This window comes from Natrix helvetica, assembly GCF_964273705.1.
Source record: "Natrix helvetica genome assembly, chromosome: 6".
Classification (NCBI taxonomy): Eukaryota; Metazoa; Chordata; class Lepidosauria; order Squamata; family Natricidae; genus Natrix; species Natrix helvetica.
Window position 1 is genome coordinate 34,040,812 of NC_138553.1, and position 20,859 is coordinate 34,061,670.

Consider the following 20,859-nt stretch of genomic DNA (forward strand, 5'->3'; position numbering starts at 1 on the left):
TTGGTGAGACTCATATATACTGATTGGCAATGACATTTTATCTCGGACAACCTGGGCTTTTCTCACATATGCCGCGTAGTGACTGAACAATGTGGATTTATTTTACTGAATGTTATGTTTAGCTTCTCCTTGTCTTCATTTCATATGTCCTGCATTTTGTCAAACTTTGTTGGAATTTAAATAATGTGCGTCCGTGGATATGAACTTTACTTATTAGGAAGAATAGCTTTACGATTAACTGAAGGGCCAATTAACATATCATGTTTCTCCGAAAATAAGACAGGGTCTTATTTTCTTTTGACCCCCAAAATAAGTGCTTGGCTTTATTTTCGGAGAGGTCTTATTTTGGAGGTGCAGGAGGCGGTTAGCGTGGTCACGTCATGGCTGCTGTTGTGTTGTAATATTTCAAGGAGTTTATTTTGGGGGAGGGCTTATTTTAGCCCATGTGCTCAAAAGCCTGATTAGGCTTATTATCTGGGGAGGTCTTATTTTCAGGGAAACAGGGTAGTGTCATGGCTAAACTATCAATATTCCATAAATCAGATTTTACCCCAGAGGGGAGGGGGGGAGTACTTCTGTAAGTTCTGTTCTAGGCAGAAGGCTGTCTATGATCACAGCTGATATGTGCATATTCCCACAGTAGCTTCTCGTGGCACTTTTAACTGCTGACAGCCTACAGACTCTAATTTTGTTCTTTTCGAGACCCACTTTCAATTGCCATAGAGAAGCCAGAAAACTCAGGTGACCCAGAGATATGCTGTACATATTTATTCATTCTGATAAGGTTTATAGCTTATAACAACATACAGACAAGCCTTTTCTTTAAAGTGCATAGGAAATACAGGGAGAGAAGAAAAAGAAAAACAATCACAGAAAGCTCAGAAGCATCAAATGATATAAATCAAATCTGAACTGAAGGGAGAAACTCGGGTTGTGTGTCATCATTTCAAGTAGTTTTCAAAATTTGCCAGCAGGATGAGCAACACAGATTTTTCCTTGTTAAAGAAACTCTGGAAGCAATGTGGATACTGCTTTCTCCAATTGGGTGCCCTTCAGATACATCAAACTGCCACCTGAAGCAGCTATGAGAAACACACTCAAAACATTTACGACATACATATTATGATTGTGTTAGGTTGTTACTGCTACCCAATAGGGCCTTAAACTGTTAAGAGAGTTGCAATCCAATATAGCTGAAGGACACCAAATTAGGGAAGACTATCTTACATATTTAAGTTATCTGAAAAACCAGAACAAACCCAGGAGGTGGCAGTGAGGAAGACAAGTGCTATAAATTGTGCTAATATTTAGCAAAACTCCTTTCCAACATATACAAATAAAAAATAGAGCAGTAGACTGAGGCCCTGCCTCAGAATTACTCTGAGGATAAAAGCTGATAAAGAAAAAAAAACATTTGAAAGGGACTGTGTACAGATCTTGAATTCAATCCAGTACAGCAATTCCTCTTACATTGGCAAGGCAGTAGTCCTATCTGTACCTGATCCAGGAATAAATCAAGATTTCTCATAAAGGAGGAATGTAAGTAATGGAGTCACCCAAATGTGTATTGGGGAACAGGAGCAGGAAATGGCTAGCAATTTTTCTAAAGGCATACGCTTCGCCAGAATAGGATGCTAGAATAAACAGATGCTTGGTCTTACTCGTTAGGGCTCTTGTGTTTTTATGAAAAAGCTTCAATTGTATATTCTTTCAGAATTGGTATTTTTTTAATATTTTAAAGCAAAACTGAGAATATACATTATGAGAAGATAGTATAATTGTCGTCACCTTGTTTAATGATAGACAAGTTATATTTTGGGAGTCTGTGTAATACTAACATCAAAAGCATCGGTCATGCTGTTTCCTTGGGAATGCCTGATCAAAATTCATTTGGTCAGTACACAAGAGCATGACAACAAATGTTTTATCCATTGGTTATATAAAACTCCCCTATGAATAGATTGATTCTAGATTCATTTGAGAGATTTGATGGTCACTGGACTAACTTTCAGTAGCTAATGCATCTGACTCTGAATGAATGAATGAATGTGAATGCATGCAGTCAAATGGCACTAGGACACACAATATCATTCACTGTGGATTATGGATTGAGACATGGAAGATAGGAATAACTAAATGGGGAAAAAAGAGTAATCCCAAAACAAAAGGAGGTTAAAAAAAAATGAAGGAACTCGGAGTGAAGGGTGCCAGCCAAGGGGTCAGTGGTAAAAGGCAGAGTACATTGAAATACCTCTACAATATAAACAGGAGCTTAAATACTTCTACAATATAAATAGGAACTTTTTAATATATTTCATAAATTAAGATAGCAATACCCCAATATCCGTGTTTAAATACATACATTCAATCCACCTGGAAAGAAGTATGCAGACATGGAATAGCAAACAAAGGAACAAGCAGCTTTCCTTCAAGTCAGGATACTTAAGGAAGAACAGTTCGGCTTCCCCAGTGCTAAAACATCTGGGCTTAGTTCCCATTCTTCATTAACCGGAGTTTTCATAAAGTCTGACTGACCAGCTTGGTTGTAGACACTGAGCTCCATATTTGTCCCTCAGAACACCTGAGATATATGGCTAGAACTGAGGTAGAGAGAAGAAAAGGTATCAGATAAGTCTGGCTTCGTAAAATTAGTAATAAATTAGTATTTATGCAAGGCACAATTAACAGTAAGAGCATGTTGGGAGAAGGGGGAATGAAACATCAACTATATCATGTCAGCCAGACAGTAGTCAGAACCAAGATTTTAGTTAAGTAGGGTTTATTGAATAATGTATAACTAGCTAGGTTCTCACGTCAAGCCAATCTGTAAGCTACAATACACAAATTGCAATTGGAATTCACATATTGTGTTAACCAAACACATAATGGCTTACAATAATATGTGAACTATATAAATCTCTCTGAGTCTGAACCTATCTAGGATACATGCCGTTCTCCTGCCCCCAAAATCACAACAGATTAGAAAAATGAGTTTACGCTTGCCTGAGAATACCATTTACTATATTTGAAACTTCAATCTTAATGAAGAAAGCAATTTCCAATTTATCTACTGGAGTTTATTCATTTTCTTCTTCTTCTTCTATTTTTTTTTAAATAAAGGCTTCCTTTTCAGAGATTCTGGCAATCTTCCAATATATGGAACTACTCTGCAGAAGTACAGAAAAAGGCAATTGGCCAGTAAGTCTCAATCGTATTTCCACATAACAGCTCTGATGTCACTGAAAATTGATCTTTTTTATGTATTTGAGGAATTGGTCAGTTCATCCATGGATACAGGATTCTTTCCTCCCCCAAAGTCTCACAGCCCAACCTGAATCTTATTTTAACTTTTTGACCCAAAAGCACAATACTAAATTTTAGGAAAGCAAATAAAAACATAAACATCCATATTGTCTACATTTAGCTACTATACCACATTTCTGAGTCATGCAAGTTAACTTCTGTATTAGGGGAAGGCAAATTAGAACATTAAACTTTAATCCGCAATTGCTTACTTGAGACCTCACTTAAGCATTCTCCAGATAAGGCAGACACTGTAGAATCAGAGCATGACCAAGGCCAATTCCTCCCGTATGAAAACAGAGAAATCATATAGCTTAGCAGTTTCTCAACTCTTTTATTCTGTAATTTACCAAAACGTCATTTGCCTTCCTCTTCAATAGAACAGTCCACCCTCTTATATGCCCATGTTTAAACCCCAAGGAATCTCACCTTCTGAGCAAAATCAATAAATTTGATCCTAGAAAGAATTCGCCTCAGTTCCCCCTGATTGATTTTGGGATCTGTGTCTTTCAGAGGTACATCCCGGCTCTGTGTCATCAAGGCCCACCTCAGGCGGAGCTTCCTAACTGACAGAACCCCTGGCTGGTGTTCGGAAGTGGGACTTCTTGTTACCGTAATATAAAAGGCATCTTTTTGAAGATCATTTATTCCAACTAACAGACGAAAAGGGGAACAAAAACAACAACCAGTAAACAATAAATCACATTTGGATTCCTAAAGCTAATATTTATTAGCTGTTCTTAAATGAATTCAGGTTCAGCTTCTAGTTACAGCTAAAAGCTAGGAACGGGGATCAGCGGTCTGAAAGTGCTATGAATACAAATGGCTCTGCAGCACAGATGCAAGGTCACAATCACATAGCATTTTTGGTTGCACAATTACAACACAAGCAAAAAGAAATAATCTGAAGTCTCAGCACGTTGTAACTGCTTCCAAATCTTAGAAATTGTAATTGCAACAAAACATTTAACACCCATAGTCAAAAAAAACGCAACCAATTTCATTAGAAGAATATAAGATGCCAAGAAAAACACACCTTCAGTATTTTAGTTCCTTGACAGTCTAGACCAGTTTAATGAAATATGCAAATAATGAACTGCATTGTGCATTCAAAGGAGAGATCAATATTTAACTAAAAGGCTTAAGTACTACAAACAACCCAGCAAAAATGGGAATTGAGCCATTATTAGCCATCACAAACTAGGACAGTGTGGCTAACCTTTTCCGGACCAAGTGCCAAAAACGCATGAGTGCACACGCGAATGCCCGTGTGCGCACCCGAACCCTTAAAATGCAATGTGTGCATGCCCCGTATGCACCCCGCCTCCCTCCCACACACACGCTCCCCACCCCGTGCCCATGCGAAGCAGAGATCTGAAGACCAGCTGGCCGGTGTATGAGCAGCAGAGCTGAACTGGGGTGACAGCTCACATGCCCACAGAAAGGGTGATGTGTGCCACTTGTGGCATGTGGACCATGGATTTGGCATCCCAGAACTAGGACATCTTTCGGCATTTATTTAAGCAAACTTGGCTTTTCCTTTCCGATTTTTGCTGGCATACTCACTAGATGAAGCAATTACTGGGTCTGTCGTATTGCTCAGGTCCAAAAGGACTGAAGGGAAAGTAGGATGAAGAAGATAAAGATGGTGACTCCTTGGTCTGGGTTCCTAAAACAGCAGCAACAACAGAAGCAGTCATAAAAGGTCCCTGCTTAATTCATCTCACTCATTTCAACAGAATTAAAGTAGACCTTGTAGACCAATTACATAGCCTGGCCAGTGATAAAAGATAATGACAGCTACACTGCAAAACACAAGATTGCACAGCATAATAAAAAGAATCTAAAGCAACTTGGAATAGAGATGAGAAAAACTTCTAATGGTCAAACAGCAATCAGTACATGGACGTTTCCAGTTGTTACCACCTTCAAATTCCCATTAAAATCAGCCTATGTATACATGTCAATGATCATGATGTCATCTTGCTGCCTCCTCCATGAACCTCAATATTGTTCGGAAAGTTAAAGTACCAGATTCACAATAATTGCCAGGGTTCCTTTAAAAAATTATTGAGAGGCAGCTTTTATTTCATTTTATGTTATTCCAAGAGAAGGGGATGGGCGGGAGCAGTGGTTTGCCCAAATCCATAGATTAAGGAAGGATCAGGACTGCACTTTATATGGTTGTTTGTATTGGATAAACTGAAGTTAATAATGATTGCAACAGTCATGTGATATGAAGGAAGCTAAAATGAAAAAAAAATGAGAAAAGGTTACTTTTTAACCTTCTAATGGTTTCTTCTCGTTACTGGTATTCCAATGATCATGTGCTATCAGTGGCGGAAAAGCACAGACAGGGTGAGGAAGAGTCATTTGAAAGAATAGAATACAATAACAGAGAATAGAGTAGAGTAGATAGAACAGAACAGAACAGAATAGAATAGAATAACAGAGTTGGAAGGGATCTTGGAAATCTTCTAGTCCAACCCCCCGTTTAGACATCAAACCCTATTTCAGACAAATCTCTCTCTTCTTAAAAACTTCCTGTGTTGGAGCATTACAACTTCTGGAGGAAGTTGTTCCACTGATTAATTGTTCTAACTGTAAGGAAATTTCTCTTTAATTCTAAGTTACTTCTCTCCTTGATTGGTTTCAACCCATTGCTTCTTGTCCTACCCTCAGGTGCTTTGGGGATTAGCTTGATTCCCTCTTCTTTGTGGCAGTTCCTGAGATATTGGAACACTGCTATCATGTCATCATGTCAGAATAGAAACACCACAATAACATAGGAGTATCTCCCCCCCAGCACGGCTTTCCAAAATGTTCAAAAATCTGGCCCCTAATTGTTGGAAGTGTAAAAAAACACCAGGCACTTTCTATCATATGTGGTGGACGTGCAATGAGGCAAAAAAATATTGGAAAATGATTCAATCATGGTTAGAACAAATGGTGGGAAAACAAGTTATGTTTACACCAGAAACTTTTCTCCTAGGCATAATACCGGAGGGGTTTAAGAAAGATACACTTTATCTAATTATACATATACTAACTGCAGCGCACATAAGCTATGGACAGTATTGGAAAAAAGAAAATACACCATCAGAGCTTGATATAATCAGAAAAGTGTTGGCCTGTGCAGAAGCAGATAGGCTCACTCTTGAACTTAAAAATAAAGGGGAATCAGAATATTTTGAAGTATGGAACAGATTTTATGATTGGTATAAGACAAGATGACAAGACTGGAACAAATGTATATATTGTGATTGGACAGAAGGACAGACAATGTATTAAGTAGATTAACTGTTAATGGTTGAAACTAGCTGTACATAATGTGAATGTATGGTCACTCCGACTCCGCGGTATTGCATTGTTTTAAATGTAAAAATAATAATAATATAATAATAATAACATAGGAGTACAGGTAGTCGTCGACTTACAACATTTTGTTTAGTAACTGTTCAGACTGGCACTGAAAAAAGCACACTTAAGACTGGCACACTTAAGACCATTGTGGAATCCCTAGGGTCATGTGATCAAAATGCAGACGCTCGGCAAGTGACTCATATTTATGACAGTTGCAGTGTCCTGGGGTCATGTGATCCCCTTTTGCAACCTTCTGACAAGCGAAGCCAATGAGGAAGTCAGATTCACATGTTACTAAATTAACAACTGCAGTGATTCACTTAACAAATGTGGCAAGAAAGGTCGTAAAACGGGGCAAAATTCACTTAACTAATGTTCTACTTAGCAAAAGAAATTTTGGGCTCCATTCTGGTCATACGTCTAGGACTATCTCTACCAGATTTCTCTCCAGTTGTGCTAGCCCTTTATGTTTATTAAACGTATTTTATTCAGTTCCTTGTATGTATGGATTTATCAAATTTAACATTAAGAGTTTGGTCAATGTTATCCTTCCTTTTACTGTGTGTAGCCGAAATAGCTTGACTGAGATGAATAACGAGTGTTTATGCAATCTTAGCATGAAGATTATCTCAAGGTGGTCAAAGCTGCATTGCAGTAATGAATATTACTACTGCTCACTGACAGAGTAATAAGCCGCTTTGTTAAAAGACAGATGCAAGCATGAACACTTTTGTTTTCAAACTTTTGTAGTTGCTAAATAATTCTCCTAAAATGCAAGATGTGTTCCCTAGCTTGGATTTATATCTAGGGCAGCAGCGATTCCATAGCATGCCAGGTTGAACACCGGTTCAAAATAAACATAGCTACATCTTCCAACATGTTTGATCTGACAAACATGTCCAACTCAAAGCCATTATGGTTTTATAAGTTTAATGGAAGTGGCAAACATTTGAAAAATAATCAAGATTCCAGAAATGGAAAAGTAACATTTACCCTTTCTAAGGCAGCTAATGTGAAATTTCAACGGGAGACACAATTTGATGTTTTCAGATGATTAGGTCTGTAGCTTCTGGGCGAGATCATCCGTGGTTTTGGGGTTGAATATCATCTGTACGCTGATGATACTCAGCTGTACATCTCAACCCCAAACCACCCCAACGAGGCTGTCGAAGTGATGTCCCGGTGTTTGGAAGCCGTCGGGGTCTGGATGGGGGACAACAGACTCAAACTCAACCCTTCCAAGACTGAGTGGCTGTGGCTACCGGCACCTCGGTTCAGCCAGCTGACTCCATCGCTGGCCATAGGGGACGAGCAATTGCCCCCTGTGGAACGGGCGCACAATTTGGGCGTCCTCCTAGATGCCCGGCTGTCAATGGATGACCATGTGGCAGCCGTGGCAAGGGGGGCGTTCCACCAGGTTCGCCTGGTGCGCCAATTGCGCCCCCTACTGGACCGGGATGCCCTACGCACAGTCACTCATGCGCTGGTGACGTCTCGCCTAGACTACTGTAATGCTCTCTACATGGGGCTTCCCTTGGGACGCGCCCGGAGACTGCAGCTAGTCCAGAACGCGGCCGCGCGGGTAGTCATGGGGAGTACCAGATACTCCCACGTAACACCACTCCTGCGCGAGCTGCACTGGCTGCCTGTGGTTTTTCGGGTGCGTTTCAAGGTTCTGATCACCATCTTTAAAGCGCTCCATGGCACAGGACCTAGTTACTTGCGGGATCGCATCCTCCCACATACATCCCTGCGGCCAATTCGCTCTCACAGGGAGGGGCTTCTCCAGGTAACGTCCACTAGGCAATGCCAGCGGGCGACACCAAGGAGTAGGGCTTTCTCTGTGATGGGCCCAACCCTCTGGAATGACCTCCCCCCCCCTCCCGATATCAGAACCACCACGGACCTCCGCTCCTTCCGACAAAAATTGAAGACTCACCTGTTCCGATTAGCTGGCCTGGCATAATTATAATTGTTATAACTGTTACCTCCTGGAAATATACTTTAACTGGTATTTTAAGGGTATTGTTTTAAATTTAATTGATTTTAGGGGTTTTAAAGCCATATTTATATTCTCGCTGTACAGTTCTTTCAATCCTTTTAACCTCCTCCATATTTATATTTATATTTATATTTATATTTATTCACTTATGTATTTGCTGTGTGGACTGTACACCGCCCCGAGTCCCTTTTGGGAGAGGGGGTGGTCTAGAAGTGCGAAGAAATAATAATAATAAATAATAAATAATAAATTCCATAATTTGCCAATGGCTTTGCTAACTAGGATACATGGGAATAAATAGCTCGCCTATTCAGAACTGGAATTTGCTTCCAATTCCAGTTTAAGATTCTGATAATCTCATAATCCGAGACTAATATATTTAAGCATTGCCTGTATCTATATTACTCTGGCCCTACTTGTCAATCTATTGCCCAGACAGGCAGGTACAAGAGAAATTCAAGCCTCATATGAATTTCCTTGCCTAGGAAAAAAAATGTGGGTCCAAACACTTATTGGCTTTTAAAAACTTATTTCTTATCTCTTATCATGTATATGCTTTTAAATGCATAATGCCTGGGTTTTGCAGCTGCTATACTGCATTAAATTGATGCTTTTTTGCCAAAGGAAGTTGTTCTTAAAGTGTAGAAAATGTAGGGGTGGGGAATGGGAAGGGAAAGAGAGAGACAAATGTTTACTATACTAGGAGAAGAGAGACCCAAGGATCTAGTCCTCCTATAGCAGGGCTGTCAAACTTGCAGCCTGTGGGCCAGATGCGTCACAAGCTGGCCACGCCCATACCCAGTATAGGGAAAGGGGGGAAAGTACCGATACGTCATGTGATGCCATGATGATGTGAGTTGGCACCCCTATCCTATAGGCATTAAAACTGGTTTGGTGACTTTGGGCCAGTCTGTCTCTCTCTCAGCCCTACAAGGGAAAATTAAAAACCCTCTATCTATCAACCTGATCTACACAGCAGGGTAGATGATGGTCCATAACTTTCAGGGAAGAAGCCTTTGATTCAGGCTGATGACAGGTGTGTAAATATGTGTTTAAATAAAGAAATGGGCCAGGAAAATATTCACAGAAATGAAAATAATTCTTTCCCCCAAAAATTGTTTCAAAGTACGGAAACACATAAAATCAGAAAAGGAAGATAGAATGGGCAAAATGTTTTTCATGCCCTTATATAACTGCAGCTTGTTTTCAAACATAATTAGTGTGATTTCAGGGCAAATGCCTCCTCCAAACTCAAGAACTCTGCACTCACCAAGCTTTTAAAGAGAGATTGCTTCTCATTAGCCCAGAAAAGAAAGACAGATTTTTTGTCCAAAGTCAACACTGACTGTGCATCTGATTTTCTCATGTGATACGGCAGCTCATAATTCCAAACTGGCAGTCCTGATTTACCATCCACAACCAGAATCTGAAAACAGAGAAACCCAGAATTAGCAAGATAAAACTTCAGGAGGTGGGGGGGAGTGGAAGAGAAGTGAAAAAGGACATTAAACACCCTTTGCACACCTGTTGTGTTCCCTTTCATTACCATTCTTAAAAGATGCACATTAAATGCCAAGGTGCCTTTAATGTCTAGCTTGGGCCCTTAACTCTTGGAAATGAATGATCACATGACAAGCATAAGCAACTTCTTGTGGTCACTGTTTAGAAGAAAGGTCATAGCTGTATCAACAACAGACACATTTAAATGGCATGAACTACGTATTTTACATTATGCTGCCACTGACAACAATTTGTAGGAATTAAAATCCAAAATACCAAGGCGAGGGAACCATCTGGCTTATCTTGAATTAGAATTCAAGTAATACTCTTGTCACAATGGATTGACTGTAAATTGCACATTGGGCAGCTATACAACTCTTTCCCGATCTGGTGCTATTGAAATGTAGAATTTCCAACCAGCATTGGGTTGAGGAAAGTCTATCAACATTTACTTTGGAGCTACCTGCCTGAATAGTTAAGATTGCAGAGGATTGTATCAGAGGTGGTATTCAGCAGAATTGTGACCAGTTCTGGAGAACCAGTAGTTCGGAAAACCAGTAAATACCACCTCTGACTGGCCCGCCCCCATCTATTCTCTGCCTCCCGAGTCCCAGTTGACCAGGAGGAAATGGGGATTTTGCAATAACCTTCCCCTGCAGTGGGGTGTGAATGAAGATTTTACAGTATCCTTCCCCTGGAGTGGGGAGGGAATGGAGATTTTACAGTATCCTTCCCCTGGAGTGGGGTGGGAATGAAGATTTTACAGTATCCTTCCCCTGGAGTGGGGAGGGAATGGAGATTTTACAGTATCCTTCCCCTGGAGTGGGGAGGGAATGGAGATTTTACAGTATCCTTCCCCTGGAGTGGGGAGGGAATGGAGATTTTACAGTATCCTTCCCCGGAAGTGGGGAGGGAATGGAGATTTTACAGTATCCTTCCCCTGGAGTGGGGAGGGAATGGAGATTTTACAGTATCCTTCCCCTGGAGTGGGGTGGGAATGAAGGTTTTACAGTATCCTTCCCCTGGAGTGGGGTGGGAATGAAGATTTTACAGTATCCTTCCCCTGGAGTGGGGTGGGAATGAAGATTTTACAGTATCCTTTCCCTGCCACGCCCACCAAGCTATGCCACGCCCACCAAGCCACAGCACCGTACCGGTAGTAAAAAAATTGGAATCCCACCACTGATTATACTGTACGAAAGCCGTAACTGTACCTTTCTAGAGACGTTTCCATGCTGGGCCTGAAGCATGAAGTCCAAAGTTTGATCATCATTGAAGTATCCTGGGCAAGGCTGACTGCAAAAATGAAGAAAGAATTCAGACTGAAATGTAGACAAAGGAAAAATCTTATGTCCATGCCTGGAAAGAAATAACTTTTCCTTCATTGGGGCACATCTGCATTCCTACAAGCTTAGATTTCGTCGGAAGATTTCAGAGCGTTTGTCCACTTAATCTGCTCTCTTAACCAGGAGACCAGTAGTTGTTAAAGCAAAAACAAAGTTACAGTTTTGGGACCTAATAATATCTTGAATTTCCTAGCAGCAATTTTTCCCACTTGAGTAGAATCTGATTCAGCCAAGTTTCTACTTCATTTGAAGCTTTGGGTCCTTTATGGCCACTATGCCCCTGTTCAGAGTAGTGCCTGGAGATGAATCTTATGCACGTACTGTACGTAATACAAAAACAGGTAGCCTTCAAAGCCTCATGACTCTTTTATGCATCTTTTTAACACGACTAGGATTACAGACACACATATACACACAGGTACACTGCACATTTGGACTTGAACAACTTCAAACCAAAACCTTTTTTTAATGCTACTGGTAATACCAAGCTTCCTGTTTCAACTGCAAATTCATAACTACTTTCATAGTCAGAGGTAGCTTGTTTAAAACGTTTGTGATAATATTTCTCATCTAGTTAGGGCTGCTGCTGCTGCATCTAGTAAGCTTTTGGCATAAACGAAAGATGTACCTGTTCGTCTAACACCAAGGGAATAACTTAAATGAGTCAAACAACTAAAAGGGGGAAACATATTCCTTGCTCCCTTGAAGGCAACAAAGGCCAGCCAGATTTCTAAAAGGAGAAACTTCCACTAATAAGGGTTACTAACAAGAATGTGGCAGGTACGTGAATAACTGCTTAGCCAAAAATAGAATGAGTTCCCTGCTTCCATAATGATAAATGTTGATGTTAACGTCAGTAATTACTTTCCTCTACAATTTAACTTATTTTCATGTCTGAGAATCAATGTATGACATTACAGACATGTAATATATTATTGGAATAATTAAAAAAAACACCAGCCATCAAAGGTTCAGATGAATATATCTTTCGATTGCTTAGAGCTGTTCTCCAGATCAACCTGACCCAACTTGATGATTCACTAGAAGCACTGAATGCCAACTGCCCAAAACCCAAGCCAGCTTAACCAGATTTAAGGAAAACTGATTTAAAAGGGAAAACATTCCACAAAGCTGAGAGGAAGTGCCTATAGATTAACACTAACAACAGTTGTTCCCTATTAACCCGCCATTACATATGATCTTAACAGGAGAAGCAGAAAAGGTCATACTCCTTCCCCCCCTCAAACCCAGTAACCTGTCAATATCCGGCTGCTCTAGAGTCCAACGCTGTTCCAAATCTTGACCTCTCAATAAAGTCAAACCATGTTCAGTGGTGATCAAAAGGTCACTGCAATTGCTGTCAGGAGATTTCACTGCCTGTAGAAACACAACGCCACCACTGCAAGATACAGAGAGCAAACAAAAGTAATGAGTAAATTACAGTAATGTCAATCACTTTCCCAGTACACTCAATTCCTACTGTTTTTCTGGTCACGGATTCATTTGTTATGGCAGCAGCGCTTTACAGAACAGGTTCCTCATTTTTTCTTCTAATGTGGTTTCCCCCCCCCCACACACACACACACACACACAATTTCCAGTCTATCGTATAAGCCTAGAAGTTTCTGGTGATCTCTGCTTCAAGTATTAACCAGGTCTGCACCATCTGTTTTATTTTTCTGTTATTATTGTAAAAGCAATAAAAAATCATTTAAAAAAAATTAGTTCTGTTTAACTTTTCTAGATTAACAGAGGCTGGGTAAGTGCTACCATTCAGCTGGTTGTTATTGGGATTTCTGTCCTTGGAATCTTCTAATTTTAACCACAGAACAATTATGTTGGGTATTTGAGGCTTGGAGAGAGCACCTTAGCCAATACATTTATGCAAGAAAAAAAGGAAGAATTGTTAGTGTCTTTATAAGATAGGTTTACCAAATGAGGGTAGTAGATGCTGAGACAAACTCTCAGTCAAACCATGGTTTGGATTGCTAGTTAAGTTCACATAAAGCAGTGGTTCTCAACCTTCCCAATGCCGCGACCCTTTAATAAAATTCCTCATGTTGTGGTGACCCCCAACCATAACATTGGTGTCTCTGCTCCTAAACCATCGAAAATATGTGTTTTCCGATGGTCTTAGGCGACCCCTGTGAAAGGGTCGCTCGACTCCCCAAAGGGGTCCCGACCCACAGGTTGAGAACCACTGACATAAAGGAAAAGGTTCTGTAAATAGTCTGGGGCAACATCTAAACAACTTGTGTATTGAGCCTTGGTAGTGTAGTGGTTAGAATGCAGTACTGCAGGCTACTACTGCTGGCTGACGGCAGTTTGACAGTTTGATTCTCACCAGCTCAAGATTGACTCAGCCTTCCATCCTTCGGAGGTGGGTAAAATGAGGACTCAGATTGTTGGGGAAAATATGCTGACTCTTAGAGGGGGCTGTAAAGCACTGTGAAACAGTATATAAGTCTAAGTGCTATTGCTATTGCTGGGAAGTTTGCGAGAAACACTTTTACTTTTTAAGCCCACCAGAAACATTGCAGCATAATTTGAACAGAATACTAAAAACAAATTCCAGCATTAAAAGTTTGTGGTAGGGTTAAGGCAATTGTCCTGCACTTTGCTAAGGAATAATTAGGGTATATCCGTAGTCCTTGATTTAGGACCATAATTGGGACCAAAATTTCTGTTGCTAAGCAAGGCAGTTGGAAATTTTTACAACCTTTTTCTTTGCTACAGTGGTTAAGTAAGTTACTGCAGTTATTAAGTGAATCATGTGGCTGTTAAGCAAATCCAGCTTCCCCCATTGACTCTGCTTGTTGGAATCCAACTGAGAAGGTCTCAAAATGGGAATCACACAACCCTGGGACGCTGCAGTCTTCATAAATACATGCAAGTTGACAAGTGCCTAAATTCTGATTACTTTTTATTTATATGACACTGGGTGGACAAGTATAAAATCCCAATACCAAAACAATACAAGGGCACACAATCACACACACACACACACACACACACACACACACAGAGTGACAATAAACAAACAAGCCATTTGATGGACTCCATGTCATTTTGGGGTCCATAGGCCCACTGGCCCAACCATATCTTCAGAGCCTTGCAAAAGAGTGTCAAAATGGAGGCCAATCTTATCTCTGCAGGGATGATGTTCCACAGGGAGGGAGCCACTATGGAGGAAGGCCCTTCTTCTTGATGCCCGCCTCCTTAGGAGAGGAAACCCGAAGCATGATGCGCCCATGGAGATGTTGTGACAGTCATAAGGGCAAAAATGATCATGTCACTACTGTTGTGAAATGAAAGGCTGTAAGTTAAGGACTGCCTGTATGCAAAGTTTTTAGATATCTGGGGTTGTTGTTGTTTTCCAGAAAACACGTAAAAGCAGGAAAAATCCAAACTGATTTAATTTCATTAAATTAGATTAAACTAACTAAAATAAAGAAATAGAATTACAGCCTATGGTCTTGAATAATAATTCCCTTCTGCCAGATTAGATACTAGAGTTCAACAATCACTTTTGGGCAGGTCCCAAGGGCTGCATTCAAAGCTTTTAGAGGCTGCCTGTGCCTGAGGCCCCGGGTCTGTGCCTCTAGAGCAGTGTTTCTCAAACTTGGCGACTTTAAGTCCTGTGGACTTCAACTCCCAGAATCCCCCAGCCAGCATAGCTATTACAGCATAGCTGGCTGGGGAATTCTGGGAGTTGAAGTCCACAGGACTTAAAGTCGCCAAGTTTGAGAAACACTGCTCTAGAGAAAAACAAAGAAGCAGCATGTCAAATGTTCAATGCTGCAGGACAGTCAACCTCCCCGCTATTATGTACCACATTGCAAAATTCTGTGTAGCAGTATAATAAACACAGTGGACTCTGACAGAGTTTTCTAATTTGGGCCAAAGCAGACCATTATTTATATCAGAGATAGGGAACCCTGAGCCTTTTGACTTGTGGACTTCAAATCCCAGAATTCCTGAGCCAGTGTGGCTGCCTCAGGAATTCTGGGAATTGAAATCCATAAGTCATAAAAGGGCCATAGTTACCTACCCCTGATTTATATCTATACAACCTACAGATAAATCAGTGCCCACGTTAAGATGCCAATAGAGTCCTAGGTTTCACAGCCCTGCACACTTATCCAGGACCTAGAATAGCATTGTATGTACTTATCTCCATGTACAACCCCTCTGCTGATGTTAACAGATGCATCTGTGCCCAGGCTCATAAATATTTTAAGTAATTTAATCTGAAACAACTATTCCTATTTAACTATAATTTTTAACCGCTAAATATTAATCTTTGTTTTCAAATTAGATAGCTCTTACTATCTTAATTATTAGTTACCATCTGTAAATTTAGGGCTAATTTTAGCTACTTTATGATTCGGATTTTTATGTTGTCATTTTTTGCTTTTTTTAAAAAAATGGTTTGTTTTGTATAGTTTTACGTAGTTCACTTTTAGTGTTTAATAGACAACCAATTCCCCACTCAGTCATTATTTCAAAGATATTTCCTTACCTAAAACAGTGAAACAGAATGATCAAGGATACATAGATAAAAATGCAGTAGGATGCAGGAGCAACTTCCAACTTCCTGCTGGTTTCTCTATTGAATTTTCTTGTGGGAGTTTGGCAGGGGCATTGGAAATCTCCCTCCTTCCCTTGCTTCCTCCATCCCTTCCCCCTGCCCCCATATTCCTTCCCAATGGGCAGGTAAGTTGCTGCTGTTGGGTGGGGCAGGGAGGGAGGGAGGGAGCAAGAGATTGCAAGATTGGCTGGGAAACTGTCACAGAACATTGAAAATGGAGATCATATGACCACAGCAGCAGCCCAGCAAAAGCCGCAAGCACCCCAAATTTCATTCCCTTCTTCTCTCTGAAGTCATGGGCCAAAAATTGTCATTCATTCTTTCATCCAACTAAAGGTCATGACAATAAGAGTTTTTTTGTAATACATAGATATTTCCAGTGCACGACACATTGCTTTTGCCCAATTGCAATTTTAGTTTAAACTTAATTTTTCAGTTTATGTATATTGGACTTGGATCACAATAACAAAAATTATTGGACAGTCAACTTCAATGGTCTACATAATGAAAGGAAAAACACCCCTTTGAGCAATGGCAACCATTAAAAAAAAATAAAACCTGTATCATCACACTCATTTCTTGAATCTTTAGTCAGCTGAAGATTTGGTCATTTCACATCGAATTAAAACTGGGTGATTCACAAATTTCACTGTAGAGAAAAGGTAACTGTCCCACCTGTAAATATCAATGAACTCTAACAAATTGATCGATCTGTGTTTCTCCCACTCTGGTTCTTCGTGCTGCAGCACTGGAGGGAAATTATCGTGATTTCTGGCCTGCGCAAAGATATCTCGTAAAGAAACTGCATAGACCCGACCTAGGTAGAAAGGAAATGCAAAGTCTAAAATTCTGTTGTGTTTGATAAAGCAGGTGCGAAATCAGTCAGAGGCTGGAAAGTTACAGAAATTCAATGGGACTCCCATTACTATGAGGGCCTTTATTATGTATACAGATAAAAATTCTAGCTATTCTACAATAATCATATTTCTGTTCAGTTGATCTTGGAGTCTTTAGGCTGGAGCAGTGGATTTTTCTGTTAGAGCTCTTTACATTTACTCTTCATGTTTTCCAAGAAAAGACTGGACTCATTTAGTGCAGAACATATGAACTAGTTCTGCACTATAGAATACTCCTACAAGACTCTTTGCATTGGTATTAATGTGACCTATTATCTAAATTATTATTATGGTTGATCACACAGTCAGCCAGTTGCTTAGGCTGGATTTGGCATTTTAACCTACCTATCAAGTCCTTTCTGAGGACCTGGGAAGGGCAGATGTTTGATCGTGATAAAGGTATTGCAGCAAGATGTAAGCTTTTCCAAATAAACCTGCCTTTTGTAATTGACTGATGGTGATTTGTCGGTGCTGGTGTTTAAATGGTGCTCCAGATGTTCTGGGATTGCACCCAAGATGTGTATTAATATTGATACTATTTTTGCTTTCTTTTGCCATCGTAGTTCTACTTCTATTTGTAGGCCTTTGTACTTTGTGATTTTTCAGAGAGTTCCTTCTCTTTTACTGTCTCCAGGTCCTGCAACATCCATTATCCAAACTTTTTTGCCTTTCTTATCAACAATTGTTAAGTCTAGGATGTTCTGTGGCAGGTGCTTGTATGGTTGAGCTCTAAAATCCGAGAGCACTTTTATTTTCTTCATTTTCCATTACTTTGTCTACTTTGTTTTTACTAGTTCTTGCTTGCAAACAATTGGGATTTCTTGCAGATCTTCCAATGCACCATTCTTGCTACTCTGTCATGCCATTATTTGCAGTCAGTCTGTGTGATTGTCTGGCAGCAGCTAAACAGGCAACCACTCTTTCTTCAGCTTCTTTGCAGAGATGGAATTTGCAGTCTGGTAACATCTTCGCAATTCTAGTTTTGTATGCATTTGTTCTTTTTTTAAAAAACAAGTTTTATTGATTTTTACAAATTTTTTCAAGGGAAAAGGGTTAAAAAGGTGTAAAAACATTTTGACAGCTACATCGTGTGGGAGAGAGCAGTCCCCCCAAGGCTCACAACTTTTACAAACAAGAGTAGAAAAACATCAACATTTGAATAGATATTAGCAGTTTTGAGTTTAACACTAAATCATCAGTATAGTTCAATCATTTTGTTTTGTATCACTTCCGTAAAGGTACATTGTAACAACAATTGCAATAATGTTTCAAATCACTTTTGTGACCTGAGTCTTCTAGTTGTTGCATCTTCCCCCCCCCCCCCCCCCGTCTGTTGGCAGAGCCTCAGCCCCTCCCTCCCTCGTCTCTTGTGTAGCATCCCCCATTTCATCTAGGAGGGCATTGTGTTTTTTAGTGAAAGCCTCCGCCTCCACAACTGTGTTAATTCTAATTCTGCTGCCCTCCCAGAAAATCAACATGCCTTCTGGTAATAGCCACCTAAACCAGACCCCTTTATTATATAATTTTTTGCTAAAGAGGAATATTTCTTCCTCTTATCTCTTACTTTCTTTGGAATCTGTTTAAGAATGGTTATTTCTTTATCTTTATATTTTAGTGGTCCTCCCCTTTGAGCTCCTAGAACCTCATCTCTTGCAGTCTTTCTAAGAAATTTAACATGAACTTCACTTGGAACATTGTGTGTTCTTGCATAGGCTGAGTTAATCCTATAGATCAAGTCAATGTCCCACCAAAGCTGTTGTTTGTATGCATTTGTTCTTAAAGCTTAAGTCTGTGCAGTCAGAATTAGTCCCTCTGTGTCTCTCTTCAACTTTCCTGCTCTTAGCAATTGTCAGGTTTTCTTGTTCTCTACTTTGCCTGCTAGGTTTTTGTTTGTGTACTGATCATGTAATTACCTTTCCACATCTCTTTTCTATTTTTCATTTGGTCTTTCTTGTAAGCCAGTTTGGTCTCTCTGGTATGCAGTAAGCCTTCACTGTGTGCAAGCTTGTATCTTCTTCATTGTCCTTCAGATATTCTTCCAATCCCCCCTTTTTTTCTACTTTTAACGTACTTGCAACATTTCATACACATCCATGATCCTTGCTAAGTAGTCTGTCAACATGACTGTGAATGAAGACCATGAATCATTGTCATTATTTTTCTCACTTTCCTAACTTGGGCTTTTAATTCTGCTTGCGTCCAGTCCATACTTCCAACTGTGTATTTAATGACTAGAATTGCCCAGGTGTTCATTGCCTTGATTGTATTTCATGTGGCAGGGAGTTGAATGCCTTCTTTTGCATTCAAGTTGACTTTCCTTCTATTGCAGGTTTCCAAAATCATCTTGTCAATTAGGAGCTGATTTTTTTTTTGTTTCCTCTACTCTTTGGGCCATTTTCTTTCTGCTCAGGTATCATTATATTTTTAGCTTTTTTATATGAAAGAAATTGGTAGCTTTCTAAGCAATATACAGTTATATGTATATGTGAAATAAAAAGAGTTGATAGCTTTTAAAAATATACTGAATAGGGTTGGGCTTGACAGAAAAGTAATGCCCATAGTGATTTCATTTTTTACCCACCATGCCAACTAGACATTTTTAGGAGTATAAATCGCTATCCTTGTTATGATTTTGGCATTTATTAATTAAAGAAATAAGTATCCTGGAGGCAAAGCCCATGAAATGTTTGTCATCAGGACCAAAGTAATGCTGCCAGGGGTTATGGCTCAAACTCTTTTTATGTAATAATACAATACAATACAATACAATAGTAGAGTTGGAAGGGACCTTGGAGGTCTTCTAGTCCAACCCCCTGCCTAGGCAGGAAACCCTATACTGTTTCAGACAAATAGCTATCCAACATCTTCTTAAAGACTTCCAGTGTTGGGGCATTCACAACTTCTGGAGGCAAGCTGTTCCACTGATTAATTGTTCTCACTGTCAGGAAATTTCTCCTCAATTCTAAGTTGCTTCTCTTCTTGATTAGTTTCCACCCATTGCTTCTTGTTCTACCCTCAGGTGCCTTGGAGAATAGTTTGATTCCCTCTTCTTTGTGGCAACCCCTGAGATATTGGAACACTGCTATCATGTCTCCCCTACTCCTTCTTTCTCTTAAGCTAGACATACCCAGTTCCTGCAACCGTTCTTCATATGTTTTAGTCTCCAGTCCCCTAATCATCTTTGTTGCTCTTCTCTGCACTCTTTCTAGAGTCTCCACATCTTTTCTACATCGTGGCGACCAAAACTGAATGCAGTATTCCAAGTGTGGCCTTACCAAGGCATTATAAAGTGGTATTAATTTCAGGATGCTTTAGAAATAAGAATAAGAAAGCAAATGGACATTTTACCAAAGCCAAACAGGATGTAGACTGCTCCATGGCAGGTGATATAAGTCTGTGGATCAATCAGTTTTCCACTTCTATTGATGCTGTACTTCACAGGTCCTCCCACTGGGTTTCCAGTTTTACCCGATATCAGGATAAAACCTAATTCTGGCTACATAAGAAAAGAAAAAAGGTAGAGGGAATGTGAAGATGGAAGTCCAATCACGCTCTATCCAATGCACATCCAAGAAACCCTGAATGAAAAACATTTTTAAATTATTTTCTAGTTGCATCCTGTTAAATTTTATCAGGCTTCTTATTTCTTTGGTTTCTTGGTTGGGTTAGATTGGTTTCTTTAGCCAATCTATCTGAGGGTCAGATGCTGTAGGGAAAATTGAGTTAGCCACTTTTGAATTAACAAAAGTTTATAATATTTTTCTGCTTCAGAAAAAAAGGCTGGCACATTGTGGAAGACCATTCATTAAGCAATTATTCTAGCATTGCCTAATCTGTTACTCTCTAAATATCTTGGCC

The 20,859-nt window shown here is 39.9% G+C and overlaps 1 protein-coding gene across 2 annotated transcripts in view; it reads right to left on the reverse strand.

The window, feature by feature from the left end:
• Positions 1-753: 753 nt before the first annotated feature.
• FAM234B (family with sequence similarity 234 member B) overlaps positions 754-20,859 on the reverse strand; it is a 34,198-nt gene continuing 14,092 nt past the window's right edge. For both annotated transcript variants that reach the window (XM_081956807.1, XM_081956808.1), the window contains exons 6-13: positions 20,350-20,497; positions 16,781-16,922; positions 12,770-12,913; positions 11,383-11,464; positions 9,939-10,094; positions 4,870-4,972; positions 3,733-3,956; positions 754-2,600 (exon numbers count right to left, since the gene is read on the reverse strand). In XM_081956807.1, the coding sequence (XP_081812933.1) occupies positions 2,595-2,600; positions 3,733-3,956; positions 4,870-4,972; positions 9,939-10,094; positions 11,383-11,464; positions 12,770-12,913; positions 16,781-16,922; positions 20,350-20,497 (1,005 nt within the window). In that variant the 3' untranslated portion in view covers positions 754-2,594. The remainder of the gene's footprint in view (positions 2,601-3,732; positions 3,957-4,869; positions 4,973-9,938; positions 10,095-11,382; positions 11,465-12,769; positions 12,914-16,780; positions 16,923-20,349; positions 20,498-20,859) is intronic.